General features: G+C 38.7%; 2 protein-coding genes across 4 annotated transcripts in view; one reads left to right on the top strand and one right to left on the bottom strand.

Annotated features, from left to right (window-relative positions):
- Positions 1-27,607, top strand: part of odad2 (outer dynein arm docking complex subunit 2) — a 56,458-nt gene that overhangs the window by 25,518 nt on the left and 3,333 nt on the right. For both annotated transcript variants that reach the window (XM_079852078.1, XM_079852079.1), the window contains exons 11-19: positions 4,110-4,256; positions 5,149-5,358; positions 6,212-6,445; positions 7,691-7,801; positions 7,977-8,131; positions 14,284-14,526; positions 17,640-17,754; positions 20,906-21,094; positions 21,305-21,526. In XM_079852078.1, the coding sequence (XP_079708204.1) occupies positions 4,110-4,256; positions 5,149-5,358; positions 6,212-6,445; positions 7,691-7,801; positions 7,977-8,131; positions 14,284-14,526; positions 17,640-17,754; positions 20,906-21,094; positions 21,305-21,526 (1,626 nt within the window). The remainder of the gene's footprint in view (positions 1-4,109; positions 4,257-5,148; positions 5,359-6,211; positions 6,446-7,690; positions 7,802-7,976; positions 8,132-14,283; positions 14,527-17,639; positions 17,755-20,905; positions 21,095-21,304; positions 21,527-27,607) is intronic.
- The window catches only part of rab18a (RAB18A, member RAS oncogene family), an 81,490-nt gene continuing 70,389 nt past the window's right edge, over positions 16,507-27,607 (bottom strand). For both annotated transcript variants that reach the window (XR_013819298.1, XR_013819299.1), the window contains one exon: positions 16,507-17,735. The gene's annotated coding sequence lies outside the window, so the exon portion shown is untranslated. The remainder of the gene's footprint in view (positions 17,736-27,607) is intronic.

The raw sequence follows: 27,607 nt of genomic DNA, 5'->3' as shown, positions 1-27,607 counted from the left end.
ACAAGTAGGCTATTCTCTGAGTTTCGGTTCATTTTTGTGACAACAGAAAGTGCACCCTGTTTGTTTTCTTTATTTGACAGTACTTTTATTTTCGAATATTACGACTTTTGGACATACTACTCTTTTGCTGTACTGTTTTTTGTATAATATTAGTTGTTTTAATGCTTTTGCAAAAGTCAGTGCACTATTTCATGCTTTTCTTCAGAAAGATCTTTTTTCTTTCCCATATTGCAGAACTGTGACTTTAAATCTCTTTATGTGAGTATACTGTTTGTGGGTATATGTATGTTGAAAGAAGTCTCTTATGCTCACCAAGGCTGCATTTATTTGATCAAAAATACAGTAAAAACGGTAATATTGTGAATCATTTTTACAATCTAAAATAACTGTTTTCTATTTTAATATATTTTGAAATGTAATTTATTCCTATGTGCCGTGATTGTTTTTTAGTTAGTTCCTGTCGTTGTATTAGTTCTCGTTAGTTTCTCTGGTTACCTGGTCTATAAATACTTCCTGGTTGGTTCAGTTTGATGTCGATCATCGTTAATGTTAGTGGTGTTTTCTCCTGAGTATCTCCTGAGGGCTGAATTTTCAGCAGCCAGTACTCCAGTTTTCAGTGTCACATGATCCTTCTGAATCATTCTGTTTCAAAAACATTTAAAAAAAACTTTGACTGATAGTGAATCAGTATATCACTTTATACATAGAGCTGTGCGATAATATAGTTTACATCTTGTAATGATACAAAATATTTCTGAGCAGAGATTTGCTATATAGTGAAGTATAGAAACACCTAGGTATAGTGATATCAAATGATAAACCTGTCAGTCATCCATGTTCACAGCTTTTATCTGTGAGTGCATCTGTCCTGAACATCTCTCTTCACACCACAGACTGAGAGAGGGCCCGTTAGAATCGAGACATAATAAAATACCTTCAGATGTTTTCTGATTTGTAAAGAATGTCTACAGCGTGTTGAGACCAAAGCTGCTAGAAAATGAAAGCATATGAACATTGGATTTATTTTTCCCTGGTATCAGTACTAAATATAGCTTTGTGTTTTTACAAGATTCAGTGCTAACCCATCGAATGCTTTGAAGGCTAGGTGAGTGGCAACTTGCAAGACAGAGAGTGCAGTGAATTCACTGCTAGTTTTGGTTCACATTTAGTCCAGCCACTTAATATGGACAACACATGTGCCTCTTTCTCTCACTCTCACTTCTTTCTTCTTCTTACTTTCTGTCTCCGCCTCTCTGACTATTTTTCTCACTTCTTATCACTCTCTCTCTGTCATCTCCTTCATCGCTCTCATTAGTTTCTCCATATCTGCCCACCCTTTTATTTCAAGTCTACATCAATTTCTCATTATTAGTCCTACTATATGTGCTTCCTCTCTTTCATCTGATGTTCTCCTCGTCTCACATCCATGTTCCTTAAGTCTTTTTCTAGAACAAATTCAACCAAGTTCTACTTACAATACATCGGCACCATATCTGTTATCATGGGCTCTCTATTTGGGAGGGGCAAGAAAAAAAATCAAGAGTCTTTTTGTACTTGCATCAGCAAATTTTTCGCTGAAATTTTAGGCAAACAAGTTTAAATCTGCTTGTTACTGTACTTGTTTATTTACTAATTTACTTCATTTTATTATGACAGTAAATGACACTCTAGAAATGTGACTCATTGTCTATCATTTTGCGAGCAATTGTTGATATAGAAAAATGCCACATCGCAATATTGAAAATATTTCCATTTTAAACCATGAAGGCGAGCCAGTGGATATCACACAAGTTAATATCAAGTTCATCTTTAAACGCACTAATAATTTAATAACACTGGTAAATACAAATATATTTAAATACATGACAAGTTTCAATAGAATGAAATGATATTAAAGTATATTTTTGCTTACCAAAAATTCTTGTCAGGACATTCAGCAGTACATTTTAACCAAATTGTAAAGACACTAGAAGTAATTATGCATATAAATTGCATATAAAGAAGTCCTACTTAAATGGGTAAAAAAAGCACTTTAAAGGCTGGGTAGGTGATGCAGAATTGTTTTTTTGTCATGTTGGTTGAAAGTCTCTTCACATCCTGATAGCAATCATTAAGTGAAGTGGTCTAAATGTATTTAAATGTATATATATCGTATGTGTAAGGAGTAGGACCATATAACATTCGTCCAATCATTGATTTCGGTTTGAATGCAAAATTAATTGGCAGCAGTCAGGTGGTACAGGTCAGTGCTCTTTAAGTTGTTTTTTGTTCATTATTATTGCAATGTTATGTGCTTTGAGACATAAGGTAGTTTAATGGCATCTCTTGTGGTGCTTTTGTTTGCTTCCTGCTGTACGCATTCATGTGTTTTGAAGGTGTGGCTTTAGAGATGCTCTGAAGGGAGGGTGGGATCTTATGCTTTCAAAGCTAGCTCGCTATTACTAGCCTCTCTGAAATTGCCTACCCTACCTTTAAAGGTCAACTAATTGCATTTAACATAAATTTAAACTATAACACATTTTCAGTTAATTATAAATAGCAGGCAGTTAACTTGCTGAAAACATTGCATTCAGTTTGAACTTAAGTGTATATTCTTGTAAAGTATATTATTTTCGTAATAAATACTCTTTTTAAAGTTATGCTAAAGTGAACTTTTTCACAAGGGACTACTCTGACTACTTTATACTACAAAACAGCATAGAATAGATTTGTGAATTGGGACACACTTTGTGTCTAGTAAACGAGGGTGCTAGGCAGGCCTAATCACTGCATCTTATCTTTTGCTCATTTTATGAAAAAGAAACAGAAGTGTTTGTTCAATTTCCAGGAGATTGGACTTGAGTGTCACATTTCAAAGGTTTGTTGCACGAGCTGCATTACAGCAGCTTACATGCCACTTTGGGACCTACTGCATTGAGCACACGGCCAGCCTTGGAAAGAAAAGCTTCTCTTTGTTTGAATTCATAAGAGCTGCTCCATAAAAAAGGAGGAGAAAAAACGAGGCATGTGTTTCTGGTGTTTTCTCTTGGGGAAAGCTGATCTTAGATCTGTGGTTTTGACCTAAACAAACAGCAATCTCTAAAGAGGCCATAATTTGTTGATTAAAGATGATTAATAGTGTAGTATTTTTGCTGGATCTCCTGCTTTATTTATCTGTCACTCACCCTTCTGTTATTTCATTCCAGCCGATAAAGGACATGCCGTGAATGATATCAAAACCACAGTTGTCTCCGAAAGATGTATCTGTTAAGGAGTCTGGCACAACAAATGCCACATGTTTAGTTTGTTGTACTCACTGCGTAGGCAACCTCTTGAGGAGCGACGAGCCTAAAACACTGTGTGTGAGTGTGTATATAGCAACTGTCAAAACAGAGCTTTTTTTTTTTTTTAAAGGCCAATCCGTTATCATCTCCTACATTTCAGAGCTTGTTTTCTTTTAATTGCTAACTTAGGTCATTGTCTATGGTTTCAGGCAGCAGCACAGCAGTAGTCTGTATCAAAGGATCTCTCCCCACCCCTGTTTATAGTCACAATACCAGACACTTATACACAACATGTGCTCAACAAAATAAGACTTGAAGGGATGATGTGTGGGTGAAATGGGTCGAAAAAAGGGGTTCATGGAGAAATTAAGCTATTGATGCAAAAAAATACAAGAATTAAGGTCCTTGCGCACTGAATCCGAAATTTTCGTATGTGTTTTTTTGTATTCGTGATACGGTGGCTCTGAATTGTCAAAACACCATTAAAAATGCTTGCTACGGATGCAAAAAATGCAGAAAATCGAACCCGATCCGAATTTATTTATGACGGACGAAAGTTTCGGAGGCAGTGTGTAAACGTGATTGACAAAACATCAGGTCGTATTTATTTTTTAACGTGTGAAAATTTCGGACGTGTGCAAGGACCTTTTACTTTTGTGATGCAAAAGTAGGTGTGCACAACAGCCTTCATACAGATACATATACAGACAAATAACACGGGCATCTTCTGTCTAATGTCTGAGAGTACATGTTTTAGATTGTTGTACAACTGTTTCTGATCATCTGTCTGCGGGTTATGATTGAGCACCTAATGTAATTTCTGCACTTGTGTTTGTGTGTGAACAGGGGGCTAATCAGACTACCACAGTGATGGTTTTGTGCTCTTTGAGAGACTTTAACCTGGTCCAGGAGATGTGTCAGCTGGCTATCAGAGATGTGGGGGGACTGGAGGTTCTCATCAACCTGCTTGACACAGATGAGACCAAATGTAAAGTAAGTGCATCCAGGATGTGTAAATTTTTCTGATTTTGTTTAACGATCATATTGTTTTCATTTAGTACTGCCCTTCAGAAGTTACAGAAGATACTTGCATGTTTCCCTGAAGACAAAATAAGAAAAATTCAAAAAGTATACACCCCCTGGTTGTAAATGCATTGTGTTACATTCTGGAGCATCACAGAATGTAATTTATTACTGTGATGGTAAAGCTGAATTTTCCAGTCTTCAGTGTCTAATGATTCTTTAGAAATCATACTAATATGCTGATCCAGTTGATTTGTTGATCCTGTAACATTTCTTAGTAGTTCTGCCTTACATTTTTGTGGAAATATTCTCTGATGAATAGAAAGTTCAAAAGAAAATAATTTATTTGAAATATAAATCTTTTGTAATGTTATTAATGTCTTTACTGTCACTTATATTCGGTTTAATGCATCCTCGCTGAATATAAGTATAATTTTTTTTAAAGTTCTAACCCCAACGTTTTGAACGATGGTGTATTTACATATTATTTTTCTTTTACTTTTATACTTTAGCATTAATATTAGTATCACAATGAATAGTTGTTGTTCCCTGCCACTTCCTAATATGCACACGATAATACAATATACTAAGACACTTTGAGTGATTCCGAAATGTATATATTGTCAAAATTACAAAATGATAACTCTTTTAACAAAGTATTTAATTGTTAAATGTAACATGCATCAGGGTAACACTTACTATTATAAAAAAAGCATATCAAACAGAAATGTGTTGAGGCCACTGCCATCTTTGTTAAAGAGAAGTTGGAGCTTTCAAAACTCAATAATTTCTGCATGACGCAGCATTAGGTATATGAAGCAGTTATTCTTATAATGGATACTTTACTCTCCCTTGCGGTTAGATTGGTTCTCTGAAGATCTTGAAGGAGATCAGTTGTAACTCCCAGATTCGGCGGACCATCGCTGATTTGGGCGGTTTGCAGACCATGGTGTCTATCCTGGACTCCCCTGACAAAGAGCTGAAGAGCCTTGCTGCAGAGACCATCGCCAACGTGGCCAAGTTCAGACGGGCCCGCAGGACAGTCCGACAGCATGGTGGCATCAAGAAGCTGGTGAGAAACATGAAGTCTGTGCTTATGCGTTTGTCAAAACAGGTTGCCCTTAATTTAAGAACTCGCATAAGGAAAAGAGACAAAAGGAAGGAGAATGTTGAGGGACAAGCAATAGAACATGTGTATACCAGCCTCTATTTCTCCACTCACTCTTTCTTTCAGTCTGTTTCTCCCAATCATTTTCAATGCCAGCATCAAAGGGAGCACATTGCAGGTAAAAACAGATTGAATGTCGTTCTCCCCCTCATCCTGGCATGTGTGTTTATTGACAGAGTGACGCTCTGTATGATTAGGGCTCACGTGTTACTCTGCTCTGTATATTTACTCGGGGCCAGACTCGGACGTTCTCTATGTAGCTATCATAGATTAGTTACATTTAAAGTCCCAGACCACCTCTGAACAGCACGCGCCTGTAATGCTGTGTTAAAGTGGCCTTTCTGACTTGACAGCAGGGAAACATGAAATTTACTCTTTGAAGGATGTGGTCATTTGTAGATTTTGGTGTGACATAGTCTGAATTTTCAAGCCCTCTTAAGTAACAGCCAATCTTTGGCTGATGATGAATGTTTAGATGAATGTTGGCAGCTTCAGGGCAGGATATTGTATTCCACATCCTGCACTGAAGATGTCATAAAATACACCATGACCCCACTAATAACACATTCCTACTCGTTTTCACATACCACGACTCTTCTACCTTAATGGAAACAGTATAAAGCATCATAAGGAATAGAAATGTAATGTTAGCATGATATCATGTGAGGCAGAGTGACAAATCTATTGCATTGTTTCAAAGTTCAAGCATGGGAAAGTGCTTTAAAATGAGGCAAAAAACTGAAGTTGTTTCTTGCAGGTGGATTTGTTGGATTGCGTGCCTGATGGTGTGTCTCTGAGTAAGGAGCAGGAGAGGGATGTGGAGGTGGCGCGCTGTGGGGCTCTGGCTCTCTGGAGCTGCAGCAAGAGCACCTGGAACAAGGAAGCCATCCGCCGGGCCGGGGGTATCCCTCTGCTCGCTCGGCTGCTCAAATCACCGCAGAAGAATGTGCTCATCCCTGTGGTGGGAACATTGCAGGAGTGTGCTTCTGAGGTTTGCTCAAAGTGTTCAAATCAGTTTTAGAATATGAGCTATGTTTTGAATGCCCTATTGGTATTACAAAAAAAGTTTGTGTGCTGCACCAAAACCAGGGGCCGGATTCATGAAAATCTTCTCAAGATAAACTTTAAGAAGTTCGTTCGAATGTTCCTAAATGCAATTCTTGAATTTTTTTTTAAGAAGTTCTCAGATATTTTCTTAAGAACATCTAAAAAAAATTCTTAAGAAGAAAATGAATGGCTTCATGGTGTTTTGTGATCGAAAGGCAGGTATTGCTGAAGACTCGCTGAATGAAAAACACCTCTAAGCCTGTCTTTTTGCGCTTTCTGCAGATTACCAGATATCACAATAAGCATGCAAACTATTTTTGTACTACTGCCTTGACGGGAGTTAATCACTCAGTGTCATGTTTTTAATGCACTGTGCCCAGTTAAAATGGTTATTTTAATAGGGCCTGTCTCAAGATGCAATGGTCTTTCCCATTCATTTGCCGTCTTTCTTGTGCTCTCTCTAGAGTGAATACTGTAGATCACCATTTCCACAAAAATATTAAGCGTTAACTTATATTAATATTAACTGTTTTCAACATTGGTAATAAGAAATTAATAATATTAAAAATATATAATAAGAAATGGGCACAAAATCAGAATATTAGATTATTTCTGAAGGCTCATGTGACACTGAAGACTGAAAATTCAGCTTTGCCATCACAGGAATAAATTACATTTTAAAATATATTAAATTAGAAAACAGTAATTTTAATTGTAATAATATTTCACAATATTACTGTTTATGCTTGTAGCTATCAAATAAATTCAGCCTTGGTGTGGTAAAAAAAGACCTTTGAGTGGTAGTGTAATTTTTAATTGCAAATTTATTATTTATATGCCATGGCACTGTAAATGCTACTAAATACAATAAAGTATATTTACATTTACAAATGTATTATGAAACATAATGCAAGCTACAACTGCTACATATAAAGCCACTATATAAGGACACTCAGTGCAAAGTATGGCTGAAAATAACATACTGTTCATGAAACTTTACTTTTGACTGGAAGATTGTTTTCTAGTAAAGGACCAGCTTGAAGATGTGAATGACTGTGATGCCAGAAGCAAGAAACCTTAGGATGAAATAAGTGCTATGTCGTTGCACGCAGTGTTGTTTGGCAAGGCAGAGTGGTTTTTACAGTAGGTGTTCAGCGTAGAAAGACATTCTGCATATTTGTATTGGCAGAAGAGCTACAGAATTGCTATACAGACTGAGGGCATGATTGAGGATCTGGTGAAGAACCTCAGCTGTGACAACCAGGAGCTCCAAATGCACTGTGCCAGCGCTATCTTTAAGGTACGGCCCTACACACTCAACTACACTTTTCTTTGGAAATGGATAAAAGGGGTGAGGTTGAGGTAAAAATTAAATGGCATACTAATTTAGTCCTGGCTTTGACTGTCACAATACAGTGCACATCTCGATACTACTTAAAGCTTTTTATGAGTGTGTGGCTTCATTCCTGTTTTAGTGTGCAGAAGATAAACATACCCGTGATCTGGTGCGGCAGTACGGCGGACTGAAGCCACTGGTCATGTTGCTCAACCAAGCTGCAAACAAGCAGTTACTAGCCGCCACAACTGGAGCCATCTGGAAATGTTCCATCAGCATGGAAAATGTAGCTAAGTATGTGCATGTAACTACAGATCCTCTGCAAAAAGATTTATTTAATTTTTCAAAGAAATTATGACAGTTATGAACAACCGTCCTCTCAGAACAACCATAATTACGCATTATGAGTGGAAGAAATATTTTAAGCAGTATATTAATTAATTTAAAGGGGGCATAACACACACAGTTTCTGCCAATCTCATGTTAATCTTGAGTACCTATAGAGTAGTATTGCATCCTTTCATTTCTCAGAATAGTCTTTATTTTTATCAGATTTATAAAAGACAGATACGCCGTACCGATTCTTTCCGAAAACAACCGAGGTCCTGGAGGCATGCCGTGAGCGGAGCTAAGAGTCATGCACAATACATCGTCGCATTATCCCTGGAAAACTTTTAAATCACTATATGTTCGTCTTGTTTATTATATGCACTTACGTGCAGATTGCCAACAAAACAGACATTTGATGTTACATTCCGACTCATGACCGGGATCTTTTATACCTGGGACTGCTCCATCTTTCAGTTTTAAACAATCTGCAAATCCATCGTCGATCTTGTCCTTGTTTATAAAACTTTTTTTGTCACCGAAATGCCGGGGAACAACAAACACACTTCTTTGGTGACATTGTTGATTTCGTGGCCTAAAAACAAAATGACAGCCCTGCCAACGGCGTCCGTAACCTGAACGAAGCACGTTGATGGGCGCGCTCTCGCTCTTGCAGGAGAAGTGCCTGTTCAAGGAATTCCACCCTTTTTGATGTCATACAGGGCCATACTCGAAAAAATTTCCGAAACTTATACGAATCCTGAAGTAGTGTATTTGGCATAGAAATACTCCGTCATACGTCCAACTAATTTTTTAAAACTTTGGCCATGTTTAGCATGAGAATACAACTCTTTAACAGTGTAAATAAGTCAGAATGCATGAAATAGCATTAGACATCCCCTTTAATAACTAAATTTATCACAGACACACATACATTTTCTGTTTAGCATTTCTCATTAATTTCATAAGGTTTATGAGTTTTATCTTGCAGATTGCAGATTTAAAGAAAGGTTGTTTTGAAAAAATATTACTAAGATTTTGTTCATTTTTAAATAATATTCCATTCCTAAAAATCTACATTTCTCATTGCTCGGTCAACTAGACCTCCTGATCTCAATGTGGCATATGAATCTTTAGACTAGGAGGTGTCAAGTCAATATGAGATGCGTAATTGGCTCCAGATTTGGTCAAATCGTGTACCGCAAAGGGGTCTGGTTGGGAGAAGGACAGAGGATGTGCAATCAAAGCCTTCATTTTTATGAGATGTCTCATTTGTTCACTTCTAACACTCAGATTTTCCATGGCTCAGAGCTGTCACCATTGTGCATCCGAGTCTGCTCTGAATGTGGCTACAGAAGTGATTATTTGAAGAGAGAGCAAAAGTTTTTATAAACTCTGTCAATGAGCTCTGATCTTTTATGATGACTTTATGCTGAAGGAATGCAAATTGTTCTTTCACCCATACCGCTAACAAAAGATGAAGTAAAGTGTTGATTTTATAGACGCCCGTGATGTGTTAGTCGAGGCCGTTGCTCCATTAGTGCGGCTAGTGGGATCTGGAAGATGTGGAATGCTTCTCTGAAACAGTCGTGCTGTAATAATCAGGAGTGTAAGCTGAAAGACTCTTAAATCGTTTGTCATGTAAAGCACGCTGGCCTTTATTCCAACGTCACTTAGCTCAACGAAGATGATGACCGTCCTGGAGGCTTTCCTGGTGTAATTTTTCTGGCGGCTGATGTCTTTTAAGCCAGTCAGTTTCCCCCATAAATACGAAAAACCTTGGAATCTTCATCTGGCTTGCCCGTTCTGTCACACAAGCACTCTCATATAAAAGTGATTTACACATTTACTTTGCTTTGCAGTATGCGTTTGGGGACTCAAAAATGCATTATTTAATTCCACCATTACCTGTCTATAAATTATCAGGTGTTATTTTCACAAGTTTGAGGCCAAGGAGCTGATAAATTTACATTTTTAGTTTATGATAAGAGTTTTTTTTATGGGATTGTTATAGACTAGGATCTGTAGAAGGATCTACTGTCTGGCTCCACACCAGTCGCAATAGAATAGTATTGAAAGAGGAATTCAGAGGGAGGCTTGCGTCTGAAAGGACCCAGTAGCAGAAAGGCCACTCTCTCTCCACCTCATAAGTCAAAACTGACAAAAGCTCATCCTACGTTTACATCAGGCTTAGTTTGCTGAAACTAGAGGCAGGTGCCCCATGCCACATTCAATTCGCTTAATGCCCCATTAGCCAAATAAGTGTCCTCTAAGAAAAGTAATGCTCTGTAAAAACATTTAGTTGTCAAGATTGGGGCCGTGGTAATACCGCTGAAGAAGCCTCATTGAAACTTATGCTTAAAAGAGATTAAACAAGCAAGTAAACAAAATTAGTGAACACTACTGATGTATAAAGGCCCATTCACACACCAAAAACGTTGTTTTTTTAATGTTTTTCCCACAAAACAAAATGCTTCCACTTCCACTCTTACTCTTTTTATAGTTATTTACATAGCATTAGCATTACTTGGTCTTAAAAATCCCGATATGTGTGTCTGTATATCAGGTCTGTCTGGTTGGTGCAAATATATCTGTTTTATGTTTGAATTCGGTTATGAAGAATAATACATTAGAGGTGCTTTTTCTTTGCCTTGCTGAGGTGAGGACAAAATCAACTCTGGTGAAAAGTGGTGGGGACATGTCCCACCAGCAAATTACGCCTATGTATTATAGTCTGTATTGTGCTGTGTTCACTTGCACAGGTGGCTGGTTGAAAGTTTTAGATGCCAGCTGTATAGAAAATCACTATGTTTCTGGCAGAATATTTAATGCATACTTTTATTACAATGTTTTTTTTTTTGTACAACATATAAAGCATCAAGGTCAAACGCAGCATTTGGAATAAAACAACCAACCATTTATGAAAATGAAATCTGTCGAAGTAGGGGAGCGCTAGGTCAGTGAGCACTTACCAGGGAATGTTTTCTCGATCCATCTGGTCTTGGTGTGCCATTTTAGAAACAATCCCAGCCTGGCGTTTTAAGGCAAAAATCATTTTAGAATGTATTTTACAGTGGTAATAATTTTGAGGTGCTTTTCCTCCCTTATTTTTCTCCACTGAAAGCACACAAGCTGAGAGTCCTGGTGTTGCCAGCAGCAGGACAGCATGTCTTTGTGTGGCTGATGAGAGGGCTGGCCATGCGAGTCCAGCAGAGAGAGGGGTTCAGGGCTGGGTTGAAGGGGCTTTTAGAAGGTGGCCGTGCCTGAACAGAATGTGAGACCTCCACAAATATGCTGGGAAAGGCATATGTTAACCATTTAGCTGATTAATGATGCATACAATTAAAATGGTTATATTATAACAAGAAAAATGTTAGAATGATTATAATCATAACCTTAATATAATTATACACAAAGGGGATTCACTGGAATTTTTACTCATATAGAGCTTTAATTGCAATATCACAGTAATCTATTATCTTTCAGATAAGAATGCACTAAAGACTTAATTATGCAGTAATTTCTAGTGATAAATATTAATCTGAAATTGCACACAAAAAAAAGAGGGTCAAAATCATTGACCGGAACTGTGATGTATAATTAATGCTATCCCATGGTGTGCTTTGACCATGTCAGAATCTGTTTCGTGCACACAACATAGATAAACTACGACAGGTCAGCTGTAACTAAAAATGATGCTAGAGTAGCAATGAATAAAACAGTTTTGGCTAAAATATCGAGAGGCAGCTCATTGCTGAATAACTTCACTACAATAATTTATCACCTGAGGACACAACACACCCTGACAGCACACAAGTTCAAATACCCAAATTTAATTAACAAAACTTTCAACCAAATGAACACTTGGTTTCGATGTTTCATTAAAAAATGTATTTTGGTGCATCACTACTAATTTCCCTTATCTTCCACTTTGCTAGTGCCATCAAGGTGTTCTTCAGTAGCTTCATTTTGAAATGATTGACCCTTTGCATAGCTCTATCCCCCTTGATTGCTGATGTTAACTCAGAAAAGCTTTACTGAACATCTCATAGGCATGAACTGGAGATTTTAATGAACTGTGCAATTTTATGTACAAATGTAAATGTCCTCATAATGTGGTTAAAATGGTTTGGTAAAATTAGTCTTACAAGGGCTGGAATAAAGTGACATTGCAAAACTTTTTTTATCTGATGTTTTTCTTTAAAAAAAATCTTAAATCTCGCAGTAATGTGGTTAAAAACTGTAGACACTAAAAAACCTATAAAATGAAAAGAGAAAAGCCTCATTTGAAATGGATTAGAACTGATAACAACAAAAAATTGCAAAAATAAATAAATAAAATGTTATATGATATATATTTTCAAAAACACGTTTTACTCTAAAACTGCAAGAAAATCAAAGCCATAAATCTAAACAATTTGTGTTCCAAATTTGAGCTTGATATCTCGAAAAATTAGCTTTCAGTAAGTTTTCATTAATTTCCAGTGAGGTCATTTTTGACCGCGAGGAGCACAAGTGTGACTCTTTTTTCAGGACCATTTAACCTTTTCGAATAATGTCCATGAATTTTGTTGTTGTTGTTGTTGTGTGTTCACATAGCAAGTGCCAAAACCTTTACCAAGCTTCGTACCATTCCGATGAAGTAAAAAATTCTACAAAAACAAAATGTACATTTTTTCCTACCGAAGAGCACCAGAGGGTCAAGGTGGGGCTTATAGCAAAGGGTCAGTTGTTTTGGGTTTTACTGTTCACTTACAGATCTAAAAATTCTTCTGTCCAGTCTTTCCTCAGCCACCCGCATTAAATATCCTTTGTCTGTGATTTTTTTCTTTTTCTTCTTCTACAACTATAACAATGTGCTTTGCAAAGATAGTTCTGTACTATTAAACAAAGAGTCAATGGGAGCATTTAGGATGCTGTTTCGAGCTCTAAAACAGTGCATTCTCACTCTTTAACCTTTGTTTTGTGGTAGCGACTGACCGGTGCTGTTTTATGTTGTTTCTCTTGGCACGGTTATTTGGCAGGTTGGTGTTGGCTTTACAAAAATAGACAACAACCACAGTCCATTTATCAGAGGTAACATGTAATTACTCCACAACTTTAATGTAGCATACTGATAACATTTCTCTGATGGCATCTCTGTTTTACATGCTATGTTTGAGCATAGGCCTGGCCTTATTTCTGACTTCTTTTTTCTTTTCTTTTTTTTAAAGCTGAGCTAATTTTGCCAGTTATTCTTTAAATTTACTCGCGATGTTGGTTGACTTTGACCAGAGCCAAATGACCTTGAACACTCTTTCCAATGGCCATCAGGGCTGCTTAGCCAGAAACCGTAACTGTGAATAAAAACAGCCGTGTAGCTTAACCGTACATCAGAGATTAGTTGAGGCTCCCTGTGACCACATTATATGCCTTTTAAATGTTTACTGTAGTTTACCACTACTTTGCAAACAAGGCCAGAATCGCACCAAAAGCTCTTGTTTTCTTGCTCCAAACCAGAAAATGTGGTCATCGAGCATAAATGCATATTGCGAGCAGCGTGGGAAATGTTGAGGCAATATAACATCACCGGATTTATTCTCCTCCCTGATATCCACAACCCTTACAAATACTTCCTGTTGCTATTTATGGTTTTGAGTCTTCATGTTTTTACAATCCATTACATGATGGAAAAAAATGCTTCATCTAATAACAAACAACCCATTTCATATTTTTGTGTCAAATGAAGAAAGGTCCTTGAGAGCAATATTGACACAACTTGTTTTTCTTTCTTTCTTGGATTTACCATTATCCCGTTATCAGATACCACATTTTAAACAACAATTTAAGCACACAGGGGTAAAGCTCACTATTCATTACAAAACGTAATTCAAAAGCTGCAATTTTATGGTTTAGAGATTACAAGCAAGTGTGTTCACACAAGAAATGTGCTCAAATTTAAAATGCTCATTTTGTGGAAGCGACAGGAAATACTATTTTTCTTGCAGATAACCAATTGATGCCTTTGTATATTGAGTCCTTGTATTTGTTTTTGATTGGAAGCACTCTGGAAATTATATATGCACCATTTTCTTGGGCTTGAATACAAGTAATAATTTCTTGCTCACTCTCTCTCTCAGGTTTCAGGAGTATAAGGCACTGGAGATTCTGGTACTTCTGCTCAAAGACCAACCAGAAGAGGTACTCGTTAATGTAGTGGGGGCTCTGGGAGAATGTGCCCAAATATCGGAGAATCTTGCCACCATCCGCAAGAGCAGTGGTATCAAGCCTTTGGTCGACCTACTCACTGGTACCAACCAGGCCCTACTAGTCAACGTCACAAGGGCCGTGGGAGCCTGTGCCACTGACCCTGAGAACATGACGTAAGTCTTACCTTAAATTGATTGATTGTATCTTTACAACACTCTTAAATATGTCCTTTGCAAGTCAAATAATAACGCTCTGTGCAGTATAACTATAACAGATTTTCCCTGTGTCCATATCAGACTGTTTTCACTGATTGTGTGTTACCTAATTAACCTGGATCCAAAACAGTTGTCCTGAAACAATCCAACAGCTGACAATATTCAGTGTCCAACCTTGGCCCTGTAATCCCTTTCACTGTTGCCATTGGCTTGGTTTAGGATGACAAGGCATTGTTCTTGTTCTCTGTAAAAGATTCCATGTTCACCGCTTCTGCAGCGGATCCAACAGGCCCAGGGTTGTGCAGTTTGACCAGGCTCCATGCTCCACACATGCAGGGCGAGAGCCCTTAGCCCTGGTGCTGTAATTACAGGGCCTGAAGATCTGTGTTTACTCTACCTGCTGTGAGACTCATAGCTGTGGCTGGGGTGGAGGCCTTTTATTGTCTCAGTGCGGTCAGTTTGTATAAGCTGAAAAGCACTTCTGACAACGGCCATTTGGACTTGCTAAACAGAATCAGGCAGGAGAGCATAAGCACAGATGAGTATACAGAATGTCTTTTTCAACTTTTCACTCTGTGCACTTGACTGTACTGTATTGAGTGTCATGCAATAAAAATACTGTGTACTGTGAAATAATAGCAAGAAACACATTTCTATTGAGTTTCTCTCTCAGGCTGCATCCAACAAAAACAAACAAGTCAAGTCAAGTCATCTTCATTTATATAGCGCTTTTAACAATGTAGATTGTTTCAAAGCAGCTTTACAGAGATAAACGTATAATTTAAGGTAACAGAGATTGTTTTGGCTTTATAGCGGTTCTTTAATAAAGTTAGCATTAAGGGAAGTGAGAGAGGTATAACATTTTAAAATGTATGCATTAGGCAGATGTTTTTATCCAAAGCAACAAGTTATTTTCCAGCTAAAGTTAGTTTTGATTGATTCGCTTCCGTCGCAACGATCATTTGTTATTAAATTAGGGGCCGCTAAGACGACACCATTCTCTCTACACAGACTTTAAACGCGAACCTGTGAGAAACGCTGATGGTGGTCACATGCGCATTAAGAATTGGTTCTATAGTTATGTGCGTTTGAATATATGTGCGCAAAATGGACATTATAAATGAAATGCACCCAAAGGAATCTTAATTTAATTAAATCTGAACTGAATCGAATCAGGAATCATATAGAGGTGGCATATGGTTAACAGACAGAAATACAAGTATCATTGACTTAAACATATGCAAAGCACAAAACTGCCATGTAATTCACACATTCACAGAGATTTGAGTATTGGCCTTTTTGTATATTTGGCACATCTGACTTTCATTGCTTTTACAAGACTGTTATAGACTGCAGTCCCCTTCTTAATTAAGGCTGGACACAAATGAAGAGCGTTTTGTTCCCCTTCTCTTCAGCACCCAAGCCCAAGCTCACACAGCCTTTGTCTGAAAGATTAATACGTTTATGGAAGTGAGCAAGCACAGTGGTGTAGTAAAAGTCCACAAAGCTTGTTTTTGAAGAAAGTCCATTCATTTCATTTCATTTCATTTCATTTCATTTCATTTAACTATTTGAGTGACCAAGAACTTCAGTGCTGAAGATCTATGTAACAGCTCTCAAAGAACATATTTTCTCATGGAATCTATATTTAGGATTCATCTTTTTGTTCCCATTTCCTTGTAGTTGTAAACAAAGTCTTTTTTTAATGTGCTTTAATTCCTTTGTGTTCCATGTTGATGGTTATTTTTAGAATGAAGCAGAGTAGTCTGCAAAGCAATTAGCATAGCTCATATTTGATAATTGTTTTCTTTAGTAGAACAGCATATTCAGGCCTGTTTCTGAAATCAAGACCGGAACAAAGAATACATGATGGTCTGCCCTCTACATGGTATATAATTATCTGGAAATCTCAAAATCATTGGTGGGAAAACAAACATTACCTTTTCAAAATGATTTATTGAAATATTTGATCTTTATTAATCTATTAATTCCAACTGAATTTTCCATTGTTGTCTGAAACATGAATTTGGTGCACATATCCCAAACTATGAACTTCCGCTGCTTCACCAGCCTTGGAACTGATTTCTAAGTACATCCTACTGCTGTAGTGTTGAGTGCGTCTTACCTGTCCAAGTGCAGGATTATGTCCTGTTCCTGAAGGATTTAGTGGCCTCTCAGGATAGCGTGGGCTCTCCCTGTTATCATGCCTCTCAAACTGATTTATTATGAGGATGGGGTTGGGGGTTACGCTTGGTGTTGAGATGGCTCTGACCAGTGCTTGGCCCAACCTCCGTTCACTGGTGCCTCCCTTTGCGGCGTGGTTTAGCAATTATGACAGCATTGAATGTCGGCCTTGTCGCTGGATGCACACATGGGAAACAGGTTACATGTTATTTATACCTGACAAACGGACCGCACTGAAGAGTCATTTTCCCGTGCTTCCCAGAGCCTGACTGCATCCTTTAGTAGAATCATATCCGCAGCATGAAATACAGCCTGTTCTTAAGTAAACCTCACTCAGAAGCAGTGAAATATAGAAAGACTTGTCTCTGAGAAAGTTTGACTTGGAAAAAAGACTTTTTTTTTCTGGGTTTTTTCCTCCGAGTCACCGACAGGAACAGAGTTAAACGTCACGCTCTGTGCGAGTGTGTGTGTGTTTGTCCAAGGTTGGCTATAAATATCCGCACGGACCTCCTAAAACCATTGTACGGGTCAGCTTTCGGCCAGGCTGATGTGAACATGTTTGAATGGAGTTGTTGGAAGGTGAGCAGGGGGTACCAGCGTAAGGAACTGAGCAGGTAGGATGTGATGGGAAAGCCATGCTGAGCAGCTTTCTGATCTGCTACTGGAATGTTTTCATCATCCCACCAGGAGGGATAGTCCACTGCAGGAGCCAAACTGAACCCTGGGAAAACAGACATATAAACATGTTGGAGAATAAATGCATTAGCTTACACTGTACACTGCGTTGTAGACTATGTAATTGGGGGTGATAAATCAGTTTGTTGTATGCTTGGTGTGACTTCTCTCGCAGTATCCAGAAGTGACAAGTTGTTATTCTTCTCTCTTAGGATCATCGATCGTCTTGATGGCGTACGACTTCTTTGGTCTTTGCTGAAGAACCCCAATCCAGAAGTTCAGGCCAGTGCTGCCTGGGCCATCTGCCCCTGCATTGAAAATGCAAAGGTACATTTATTTATGTCCAGTATCAACACAGGTTAATGTTCCCCCGTTCATCTCCACCCGCAGTGTTTTACTAAACATACTCTAGGAGAGAAACCTCATGTTATAGGCTGCTGCTGTTGTTGATAGTAGCATAGTGTTGTTTGGTGATGCCAAGTGTGTATCGTGCTATACCAGCGGAGGCAATGGGAGAATCAGTACTTGTATGGACGACAAAGCAGAAAAGGTCAGAAACAGAAGACAGAAACACTGATAATGACAAAAAAAATTCTACAAGGTGGAAAGATTTGATGATGCAGAAAATCCTGTGTAGCGATGCCCAAGTTGCTTCGTGCTACATTTTTGTCCATTGTTGGACATTTAAGGGAATTCATTAGTGTGTAGACCACTCTTTATAACTCACTAGAAGCATTGTAATTTAGATAAAACTTAGAGACAACATCGATAGATGGCAGTGCAAAATTTAATGCCATTGTGGTATTGATACTTAAAGAACACGAAGAACAAGAGATGCAAAAAAAGCAGTCGGTCTCATCTATATATAGATTAAATCTCATAGCTGGCACAGAGCAAGTCTGCTTTTCTGAGCCTCTTATGTAACGCATTAACACAAATGCGTCATTGTTCCTGTAGATTATCCGCACAGTTACAAATAAAAGAACATTGTTTGTATAATGTATGTTCATTTTTTGTCTAAACAAACAGTTTTCTGCTTCTGAATTGCTTATTTTTTCGTTCTCCTTACTATGATGTGCGGCTAAAAACAATGCATGTTCACTTAATGTAGTATTGCAATGGTTCAGAGGAGAGTTAGGGTTGGTGGCAGGACTATGTGAAATTATGTACCCATCCATGCTGGGAACCTGATCAGCCACACAGCAGCAGTTATTTAGATAAAGCCCCATGTGGATTGAGTTAGCAGCTGCAGGGCCAGATTTATGAAAATCATGCTTGAAGAACCACATCTGGGGGCTTCAAAATCCCTACCAGCACTCACAGCTGGTACTTACTATGAATCCTTTAGTGATTATGTGCTACTGTATGATTGTGCTTTGTTCCTTTACTGGCAGATGATGTTCAGCATGTAGCATGTAATGCTGTCTGCTTTAATGAGGACTGTGCTTAATTAGCCCAAAGAATCAAAGTGTGGCCACATTAGCTATTTTGGTGAAATTTTTCTGGCAAAAAAAGTTATTTGTTTATTGTCAATAGTGTAGTGGTGTATAAAGCACAGCTCACAAAGAAATCACAATTTTTGTTGGTTAACACGGCAAATCCATGTGACTAACTTGATCCCATTGCGAAATCTGTGTGGAAAAACTTTTCACTCTTCTACAAAATTCTAGATCCTGTGGATTCCTAATGATATGACTGTCAATTTTGTCAAATGCTAACATTACTATGTTAACCATTTGCATCTCTGCAGTCTTAGCTCTTCCTTGTACACCCAATACAGACTACTGCCATCTGCTGGTATGGAGAGTTATTTTTCCATATTCTCCACCAAGCAGGTGCAAAACATTCGTAAGAATTGGCCGTTGTAGTATTTACGGTATGTTCAGGCACAACAAGACAGGTGATGTGAAGTGGCAACACAATCGGCTTTCTGTGACACTAGTTATTTTATGTTGCTTTGGATAAAAACATCTGCCTAATGCATACATTTTAAAATGTTATACCTCTCTCACTTCCCTTAATGCTATACTGTTTTTTGACTGCAGTTCCCTCAATTTTATCTCTCATTTTCACTCTTTTCCTCTCCCTCTTTCAGCTTGGCTTACATTGGTTTTTGTACTCTGTTTGTGTTTCATCCGTTCTCTCTCTTTCTCCCTCGCTCTTCCTCTCTCTCTGCATGTCTTACTTCGTGCTGTGTTTGCTGATGTGGAACTTAGTTGGGGATGTTTTTGTGGGCCCTGGGTTGAAAGGGTTCCTCAGTGACCCTCCGCAGCTGGTGGCTCTGCCATACTTCCTCTTCTACTCCCGCTTCTCTCTCTCTCTCTCTCCATCTCTCTCTCTCTCTCTCTCTCTCTCTATTTCCCAGTGTTCATCAGTATTCCTATACTGCCATTTCCTGTGAGACACGCTGCAGATTCTCCCTCTCCTCCTGATCTTTGCCCAGACACACTAAACACAGAGCTCATCCTTTGGCAAGACTTTAGAGGCTCCTCTCTGATGCTGCTGTCTTCACTGCACTCTGCACGCTTGACCTGCGCTGGGTCTCAGCTTCTCTTTCTGGGTGTGCAGGGTGCAAGGCTGCTTTTTACTGTGCTGTGTGCAAGGGTTTATTAGGGTTAAGCTGTGTTGTGAAATACAGGGTTATAGAGGGGCAGATTTATTTTTCTCAGGAGAACCCCTGAGGACTGCACTTTAGACTTTGTTCTCTAGGTTTGAAGGATCCGATTCACACTGAGGTGAACTCAAGACATGGTTGTGTCTTGTTGTACATGACCAGAACAGAAGCAGCAACCTGTGGTACTCCATAATCATTCCACAATACAAGAAAGGCTTGCTTACTGAATGTTTGGCTTCATCTGATTCCAAAACCACAATGATGTGCAGTTCTGTACCATCAATAAAGATATCACTGTACTATTTTATAATCGTTCTAAACAGCCTGGTGCCATGCTGGCATGCTTCATACCCTCTGGCACCACTGAATTGACTAGACAGGAACTAAAGTTGCCATTTCTGTGTGATATGTGTATGTGTATTTTGAATGCCCACTATTCTACTGTGGTTGGCCCTCTGCTGCCTGTCATGACTTGCATGAGCCTCCATGTGACCCAAGGAGAAAACGTGCCCTCTATCATGGTACCATCAAGCCTAAAACCAGCTCTACTTTACTCACATGGGAAATCCTCTTTTTGTCAGCCATATTTCCTTTCTGAGGTGAGTATATACTCTAGGTACTGTGGACTGATTGAGTTTGACATGTACAGGTTTCCTGTGTGACAGAATGAGTACAGACTTGCTGAATTTCGCAGCCTGTGTCACACCCCAAAGCGTGCTGGAGTGTCTCCAAGAGAAATTTAGCTATTCTCAATAGTTCAGTGAATGATTTCACATGATAACGCATACAATAGCCTTCTGAATCATCCATTTTCTTGTGTACAATCACAATTCATGACAATTTCTTGTTTTCTCTGTGTTTCAGGATGCTGGGGAAATGGTGCGTTCCTTTGTGGGTGGTTTGGAGCTCATTGTTAACTTGCTAAAATCACAGAATAAAGATGTGCTGGCCAGTGTGTGCGCAGCCATTGCCAAAATTGCCAAAGATGTGGAGAACCTGGCAGTTATTACAGACCATGGTGTGGTTCCCATGTTGGCCAATCTCACCAACACTGTGAGTGCTGCTCCAGCCATGTTTCGCATTGACAAATTCACTTCTCTTGAATTGTCCTATATAAAACCCTTATGAAGTTCATACATAGTCTTTTCACAATAGGTGTAATATACTTTTTCTGTTACTGAAAATAAAACTATTTTGAAAATAAGTAACTGTCACTTTATTTAATTAGTTTCTCTCTCTCTCTCTCTCTCTCTTTGTGTGCAGGGGGACGATAAGTTACGGCGGTACCTAGCAGAAGCCATCGCCTGCTGCTGTACATGGGGAAGTAATTGTGTGTCGTTTGGGGAGGCTGGAGCTGTAGCTCCACTGGTACGCTACCTCCGCTCAAATGACCCTTCGGTGCACCAAGCGACAGCCCTGGCTCTGTTTGAGCTGTCTAAAGACCCTAACAACTGCATCACCATGCACGAAAACGGAGTGGTCAAGGTACTGATCATACTTGATGTTTGTTTTATATGTTTGCATACTTACCTGCTTGTACATCTCCTTTTATGCATTACTAGCCGCTAAAACCTCAGCTTGCATAGTGCAAGCAGAGTTGGCTCACTGCAGCGTGTGACGTGAAAGCATCACTATTAAGCTTTGAAAGGATGTATTTGGACTATTTTCAATCAACGAGGACTGGAGAACAAGGCATGTTTTCTTATTTTTCGAAGTGAGGTGGGGGTGATGGGTTGTGGGGGTAGGGGTGATGGGTTGTAGGGGGGATGGCTGGCGGAAATAAGAGTGTTTTCTAATCGTCATGGGAATTCAGTAGAGCAAACAGCAGTGTGTATTCTGAGCTTCGCTCCGCCACCCCCCAGTTATCCCCTGTGCCCTAGCATGCCAGGGCTGCTGAGCATTGAAAGGCTGTTGCGCGGGGAACGGTTGCTCAGCAAGCTGCTGGGAAGAAGGAGCAGAATGTGACTGTGGCATGACTTTGGCCTGGGCAGACTGGTCTGGAGTGACAGAACACTGCTGGGATACTTTCTGAGTGGCAGTTTCTGGAATCCACTCAATATGGCACTCAAATCAAAAGATACAACAATGCCTTACATGGTCTTTAAAACTTTTCGGAATAATTGCTCAATTTACAAAGATTTATGTGTTAGGTGTGATGTAGGTTTTATTGTATGCTTACAGGGTTATTTAGGGGAAAATGCTCTCCACTAATGCCAAAAAATCAAGCATTTCAAGATGTGGCTGTTAGAATGACAGTTCTAGACTGCAGCTGCTAAACCTAATGCATCAGTAACACTTTACGATTAATGCAGTAGCTAACATTAACTAACAATGAGCAATACATGTTTTACAGTATTTATATTTGTTATCATTAGTTAAAGTGCCCCATTATGCTTTTTCCGGTCATAGGGTCTCATTCATGAAACATTCGTAAATATACGAGTAAATATGTGAGTGATTTGCGCGTAAAGAGACCTTCCCGAAAACTCTTCTCCTGATTCACAAATACTTCGTAAACGTCAGATGTGATAGTGAAATGTGTGTGTGTGTGTGTTAATGAATTCCAATCAGTCGTAAATGGGACGCGCGTGCACGCTCATTCTCAATTACCATAAATCCCGCCCATTAAATCCGACTGACAACTTTAAATGGGCATCATATTATGACACCAAACGAAGGATTTCAACATGTCTTCTCAAAAGCGAATGAAAAAGAGAAATTTCTCAGATGCAGAAATTGAAGTTTTATTATCAGAAGTTAATTCAAAACGCCACATTTTATTTTCAAGCGTACATAGTGGCGTATCAGGTCCTAAAAAAAGGCAGCTTGGCAGCATATTACAGATGCAGTTAATGGAGTTTCATCTGTTAATCGAACAGTCCCAGAAGTGAAAAGAAAATGGTTTGACATGAAGCTTGACTGCAACACTTGTGACTTGCGGACTTGTGTTCCGTTTGCAGATGCTATTACTGGCTCTCATAATAAAAGTAAAAAGAAAAACTGGATGTAATTACAATATATAATATTTTTTGCTGTGTAAATATGTACCCGATTAAGGTGAATTAAAATGCAGCCTTATTAATGAGCAAAACGTTCGGATGTTAAACGCACTATTTACACGTGGCTGGGAGCAGGTGTAGATTTCTTTTGTACCAACTAACATTTGGAAAATACGAACATTTGAATGAATCCGAGAATTTACGCCAGAACCACTTTACACACGATTTACACAAAAATTCGTTCCTCTCGTGTTTCATGAATGAAACCCATAGTCTTTTACTAAAACGTGATTTTTCTCCGCTCAAAATGTTGCATTTTTTATGAAACTTACTCTTCTGTTGATAAAAAAAGAATCCATGAAGCTAGAATATATATATTTATATTTTTTTAAGCAGAGGCTCTGTTGTTTCTTTTGATATATTGCATGTTTAGATATTCATACAACAAAATAATCTGGGGGCCATGAAAATTCTATGCAAATAATCAGAAATGCTGGTGCTGACTGGCAACTTTTTTTTGTTAAAACACTGGCGGGGAAAGAGTTAAAGGGGGGGTGAAATGCTATTTCATGCATACAGAGTTTTTTACACTGTTAAAGAGTTGGATTCCCATGCTAAACATGGACAAAGTTTCAAAAATTAAATTGTACGTTTGAAGGAGTATTTCTGTGCCAAAAATTGTCCTTCCGGTTTGTCACAAGTTTCGGAAAGTTTTTTTCGAGTATGGGCATGTGTGACGTCAGATGTAACGGAATTTCCTTATATGGGTCCTAAGGGCACTTCTCCGGTAAGATCGCGGGCGCGCGCGCACTCGTACACCAGAGCAAGAGAGCGAAAGCAGTACCTCATCTAAGCGCTCTGCTCGGCTTTAGGGAAGTCAGTGTCACCAAAGAAGTGTGTTTTTGGTTGCCAGGGCAAGACAAACCTGCACAGATTCCCAAAGAACCCAGCGTTAAGGGAATAGTGGATGCAGTTTGTTTTTCCGGGGCAAAAACGAGTTGAGCAAGACTGTTTCCCTGCATTTCGACGATGATTGTTTTATAAACAAAGCCCAGATCACGGATTTGCAGATCGTCTAATGCTTAAGGATCGAGCAGTCACAATGATAAAGGTCCGCAGTCGTGCGTTGGAACCGCAGGCGGTGAGTAAAACTGTTGAACAAATGTCTCTGTGTGTTGTTAACGTTACTAGCTCGGCGCGTTAGCACAGCTTTAGCACATCGCCCACACGGCCCGCCCCCAGCCGCTCGGTTTTTTCCGGAAAGACTCGGTACAGTCTATCTTTCACTTATAAATATAATAAAACTAAAGACTTTTTGGAGATATGAACGATGCAATACTACTCTATAGGTACTCAAGATTAACAGGAGATTGAGTGAAAATGAGCATTTCACCCCCCCTTTAAATTACAGTTAAATATATATTTTAAGTATAAAAATAAATACCTAAATACTGTAGGAACATAGTAGTACTTAATGCAAAACAATATATATATAAATTATAAGTATAATGTTAAATTTACTTAAAGAAACTTTTACAAGTACACTTGCAGTATAAAACTACTAAACTAGTTTAACTTAGGCTTAGTCTACTTTTTATAAACTAAACAATGTGCTACAAGTATTTAACTAGTAAACTATCAATCTACCTATAAGTTCACTTGTAGTATACAGTTCAAACGAAAAACGTAGTTGTAAATTATAGTTACACTTAAAGTATACTTAAAAGTATACTTTTATACCCTAAAAAGTGGGCCAATTTAGTCCTTGGTAGTATTGAAATTGTACATTTACAAGTATACTTCTAGTAGATTGATAAAGTATACTTGAAGTTTACTTGTTTTTTTACTTTAATAAATTAATTTGAAGTACAGTATATACTTACTTTTTGTTAGGGATGATATAACTCTATAATGTAACCTACCTAGTGATTAGCACAACCCCTAAACATGCTATTCCACACTCAGAAAAATGTTACCTTCAAAATTTTGCCTCAGCTGCAGGTACAACAGCTTGTCACTGATGCAGTAGCCTTAACGGGACATCTTTTATATTATTTTCCCTGAAAGATTTATAGTAGTACCTTAGTACATATTACAATGTACAACTATGCATTTCTTTTAGGGGTAGATACGCAAGTTGTCCCTTTAAGAGTACTGCCCCAGTGTCAAGCTGATGTACCTCTAGCCTAGAGGTACTATTTTTGCACCTTTTTTTTTCTGACAGTGCAAGTCGAGGAGGTCTTTTATAGCCTAAACCAACAACCTTCATTTACTCAGACTGGTCTAAACCTAGACCCCAAATACTTTCTATCTGACGAATGTGCTTGCAGTTAACACTAGTGAACTACGTATTCTTCAATAAAAGATGTATGACATTTTATTTGTGCCATGTACACTGCAATTCAGTTTGGGCGAAAAAAAAACATGTTTTGCAAATATTCAAATTTAACCACATTTTGCTTTCCCAATGAGATTTTCACATGAGAAAACTCTTTTGAGTGCTCGTACATACAGTTAAAAGCCTCCCCCACACCCCCAATAACAACTGGATATAAATTATGAGAGTGGTTGTCGTGTTGCAGCCAAATATTTTTTCCCATGTTCCTTTAATGGTGTGCTGTAGTCTGATGTGCTGGTGCCGTGAATGTGGTTCAGTTCAGCCCATAATTGGAGGCTGGACTGAACTTTGGGTGTTCCAAAAGAGTAATGTCCAATTTGCAAAAGTCGTTAAGGCGAATGTTTTTTTGCCCGGTTCAAGCAATGACAAAAACTGGACAGCACATGTGTTGCACCAACCAGCCTTCAGTTGTGCCCTCACTTGTTCTGATTGACACATTTTCTGCTTCAACCTGAGCACAACCGTGCATTTAAAATATGATATATAGGCTAATGTGACAGAAGACGTGTTAAAACAATATTTCCTACCATTGTAAATGGGTTTCGAGAGAGAGTTTATCGGGGAACGATGTCTGCACTGCAGTCTAATTTATGAAGGGGTGTAAAACTCAAGACTGCCTCTTGCTATTATTGCAATCGTATTTCAGAGTCAGAAGCTCTTGTACACCCAACAGCTTAGAGCTGTAATGATTTCCTTCGCTCTCTCTCCCTTTCTCACTTTGCATGCTGTGCCCTCTCAGACTTATGTTCTGTCTGTAACTTTGCTGCTTGATGTTCTTAATGGTGTAGAACTCAGTCCCCTAAGCTTTAGCAGAGGAAATTAAGCATTGAGAAGAAAATATTTCACACTGGAAAATACATTAGAGATGGTCTCAGCACCCTCCAGCCTCTCCAATTTCTGCCTTTCCACTTTTTACGCAAATTATTTAAACTCAAAAAAACAACTTTTAATATTCCATTTGAATATTTCATAAAATATGAAAGAACATTTTAAATTGGTTCTGAAACAAAAGCCTTTTTGTGATTTTACAAGTGTGTTACACCTCAAAAAAACAGACGTATGAAAGTTCAGCCCACTTGGGAACTAATATGGCTAGGGTTGCTGATCTCTGAAAGACTCATACACACTCTGAACACTGTTCAACATGTTGTGTGTATGAGCGTCCTGTAGCATGTGTCAATTAAACACGTTCCGTTTGATTTGACATGTACGCTCAGTATCTCACAGCTTTCATTCGGATGTGCCTCGTCGTGGCTGATGCTCAGAAAACTCTTTTCATCCGTTCTCCCTTTCCCTCCAGCACACCGCCACAGCTTTACAGATTGTTTGTTGAAACCATAAATCCTCGCAGACAGCTTTAGCTAGATTTTTCTATTAAAGAACCCCTTTCATAGGCAAAAATACCTTTGCGAGACAAATTACAAAATACGAATGGTAATTATCTGCCATTTTCATCAGAGAGGATTCCAACTGGTGCGAGTTGCCAGATCCTGGTAATTTTTTGTGGACTGCAAACCTGCGCTTGCCATGTGTGAAAGTCCTCTGATGTTTCTACTGTCCTGAGCCTGTATGTTTTCCCTCTTGTCCTGTTGATGTGTTTACATTGCATGCAAATGAGCATACATGTGCAAAATATGAAGGAGAGATATAAAAAGAGCATGATTCAGCCTCGACCTGTAGAAATATTCTATGCGTTTCCTTTTAGTCATGGTCTGTGTGTGTAGCAGGTTAAAGCTGTTGTGGATATGGCAAGCAGATGACGTCCTTATACACACTCAGGCTATTCAGTCTCCCTTCACTCTCTCTTTCTTTCTCTCTCACTCTCTCGCTGAGCGCTCTGATCTGGCTACTGTAGCATGTGTCTGAAGTTTGCAGTGTTTTATGTCTCGAAACAGCATGACTCGACCCTCTGTTTCGTCTGAGGTGAGGAATGCAGGGTACCTCAGGTGTGAGAGTAGAAAAAGATTTAAGAGATGCGTTTAGATAACATGAACAGCCTTAAGACTTTAGGGCTTTTCACACCTGGGTTTTTATAAGCTACCGTTTCAGACTTACATTCCCAAACCCTGGGGTTAATGTTCTTACAGTATTTGCATATTTGTCTATCAAGTGCATCTTCTGTTGCTTATTTACATATAAATAAGCACATCAGTAAATTCCCTCTTATAT

Source organism: Squalius cephalus (genome assembly GCF_949319135.1).
Source record: "Squalius cephalus genome assembly, chromosome: 19".
Lineage (NCBI taxonomy): Eukaryota > Metazoa > Chordata > Actinopteri > Cypriniformes > Leuciscidae > Squalius > Squalius cephalus.
This window is presented reverse-complemented; position numbering and strand designations above follow the sequence as displayed.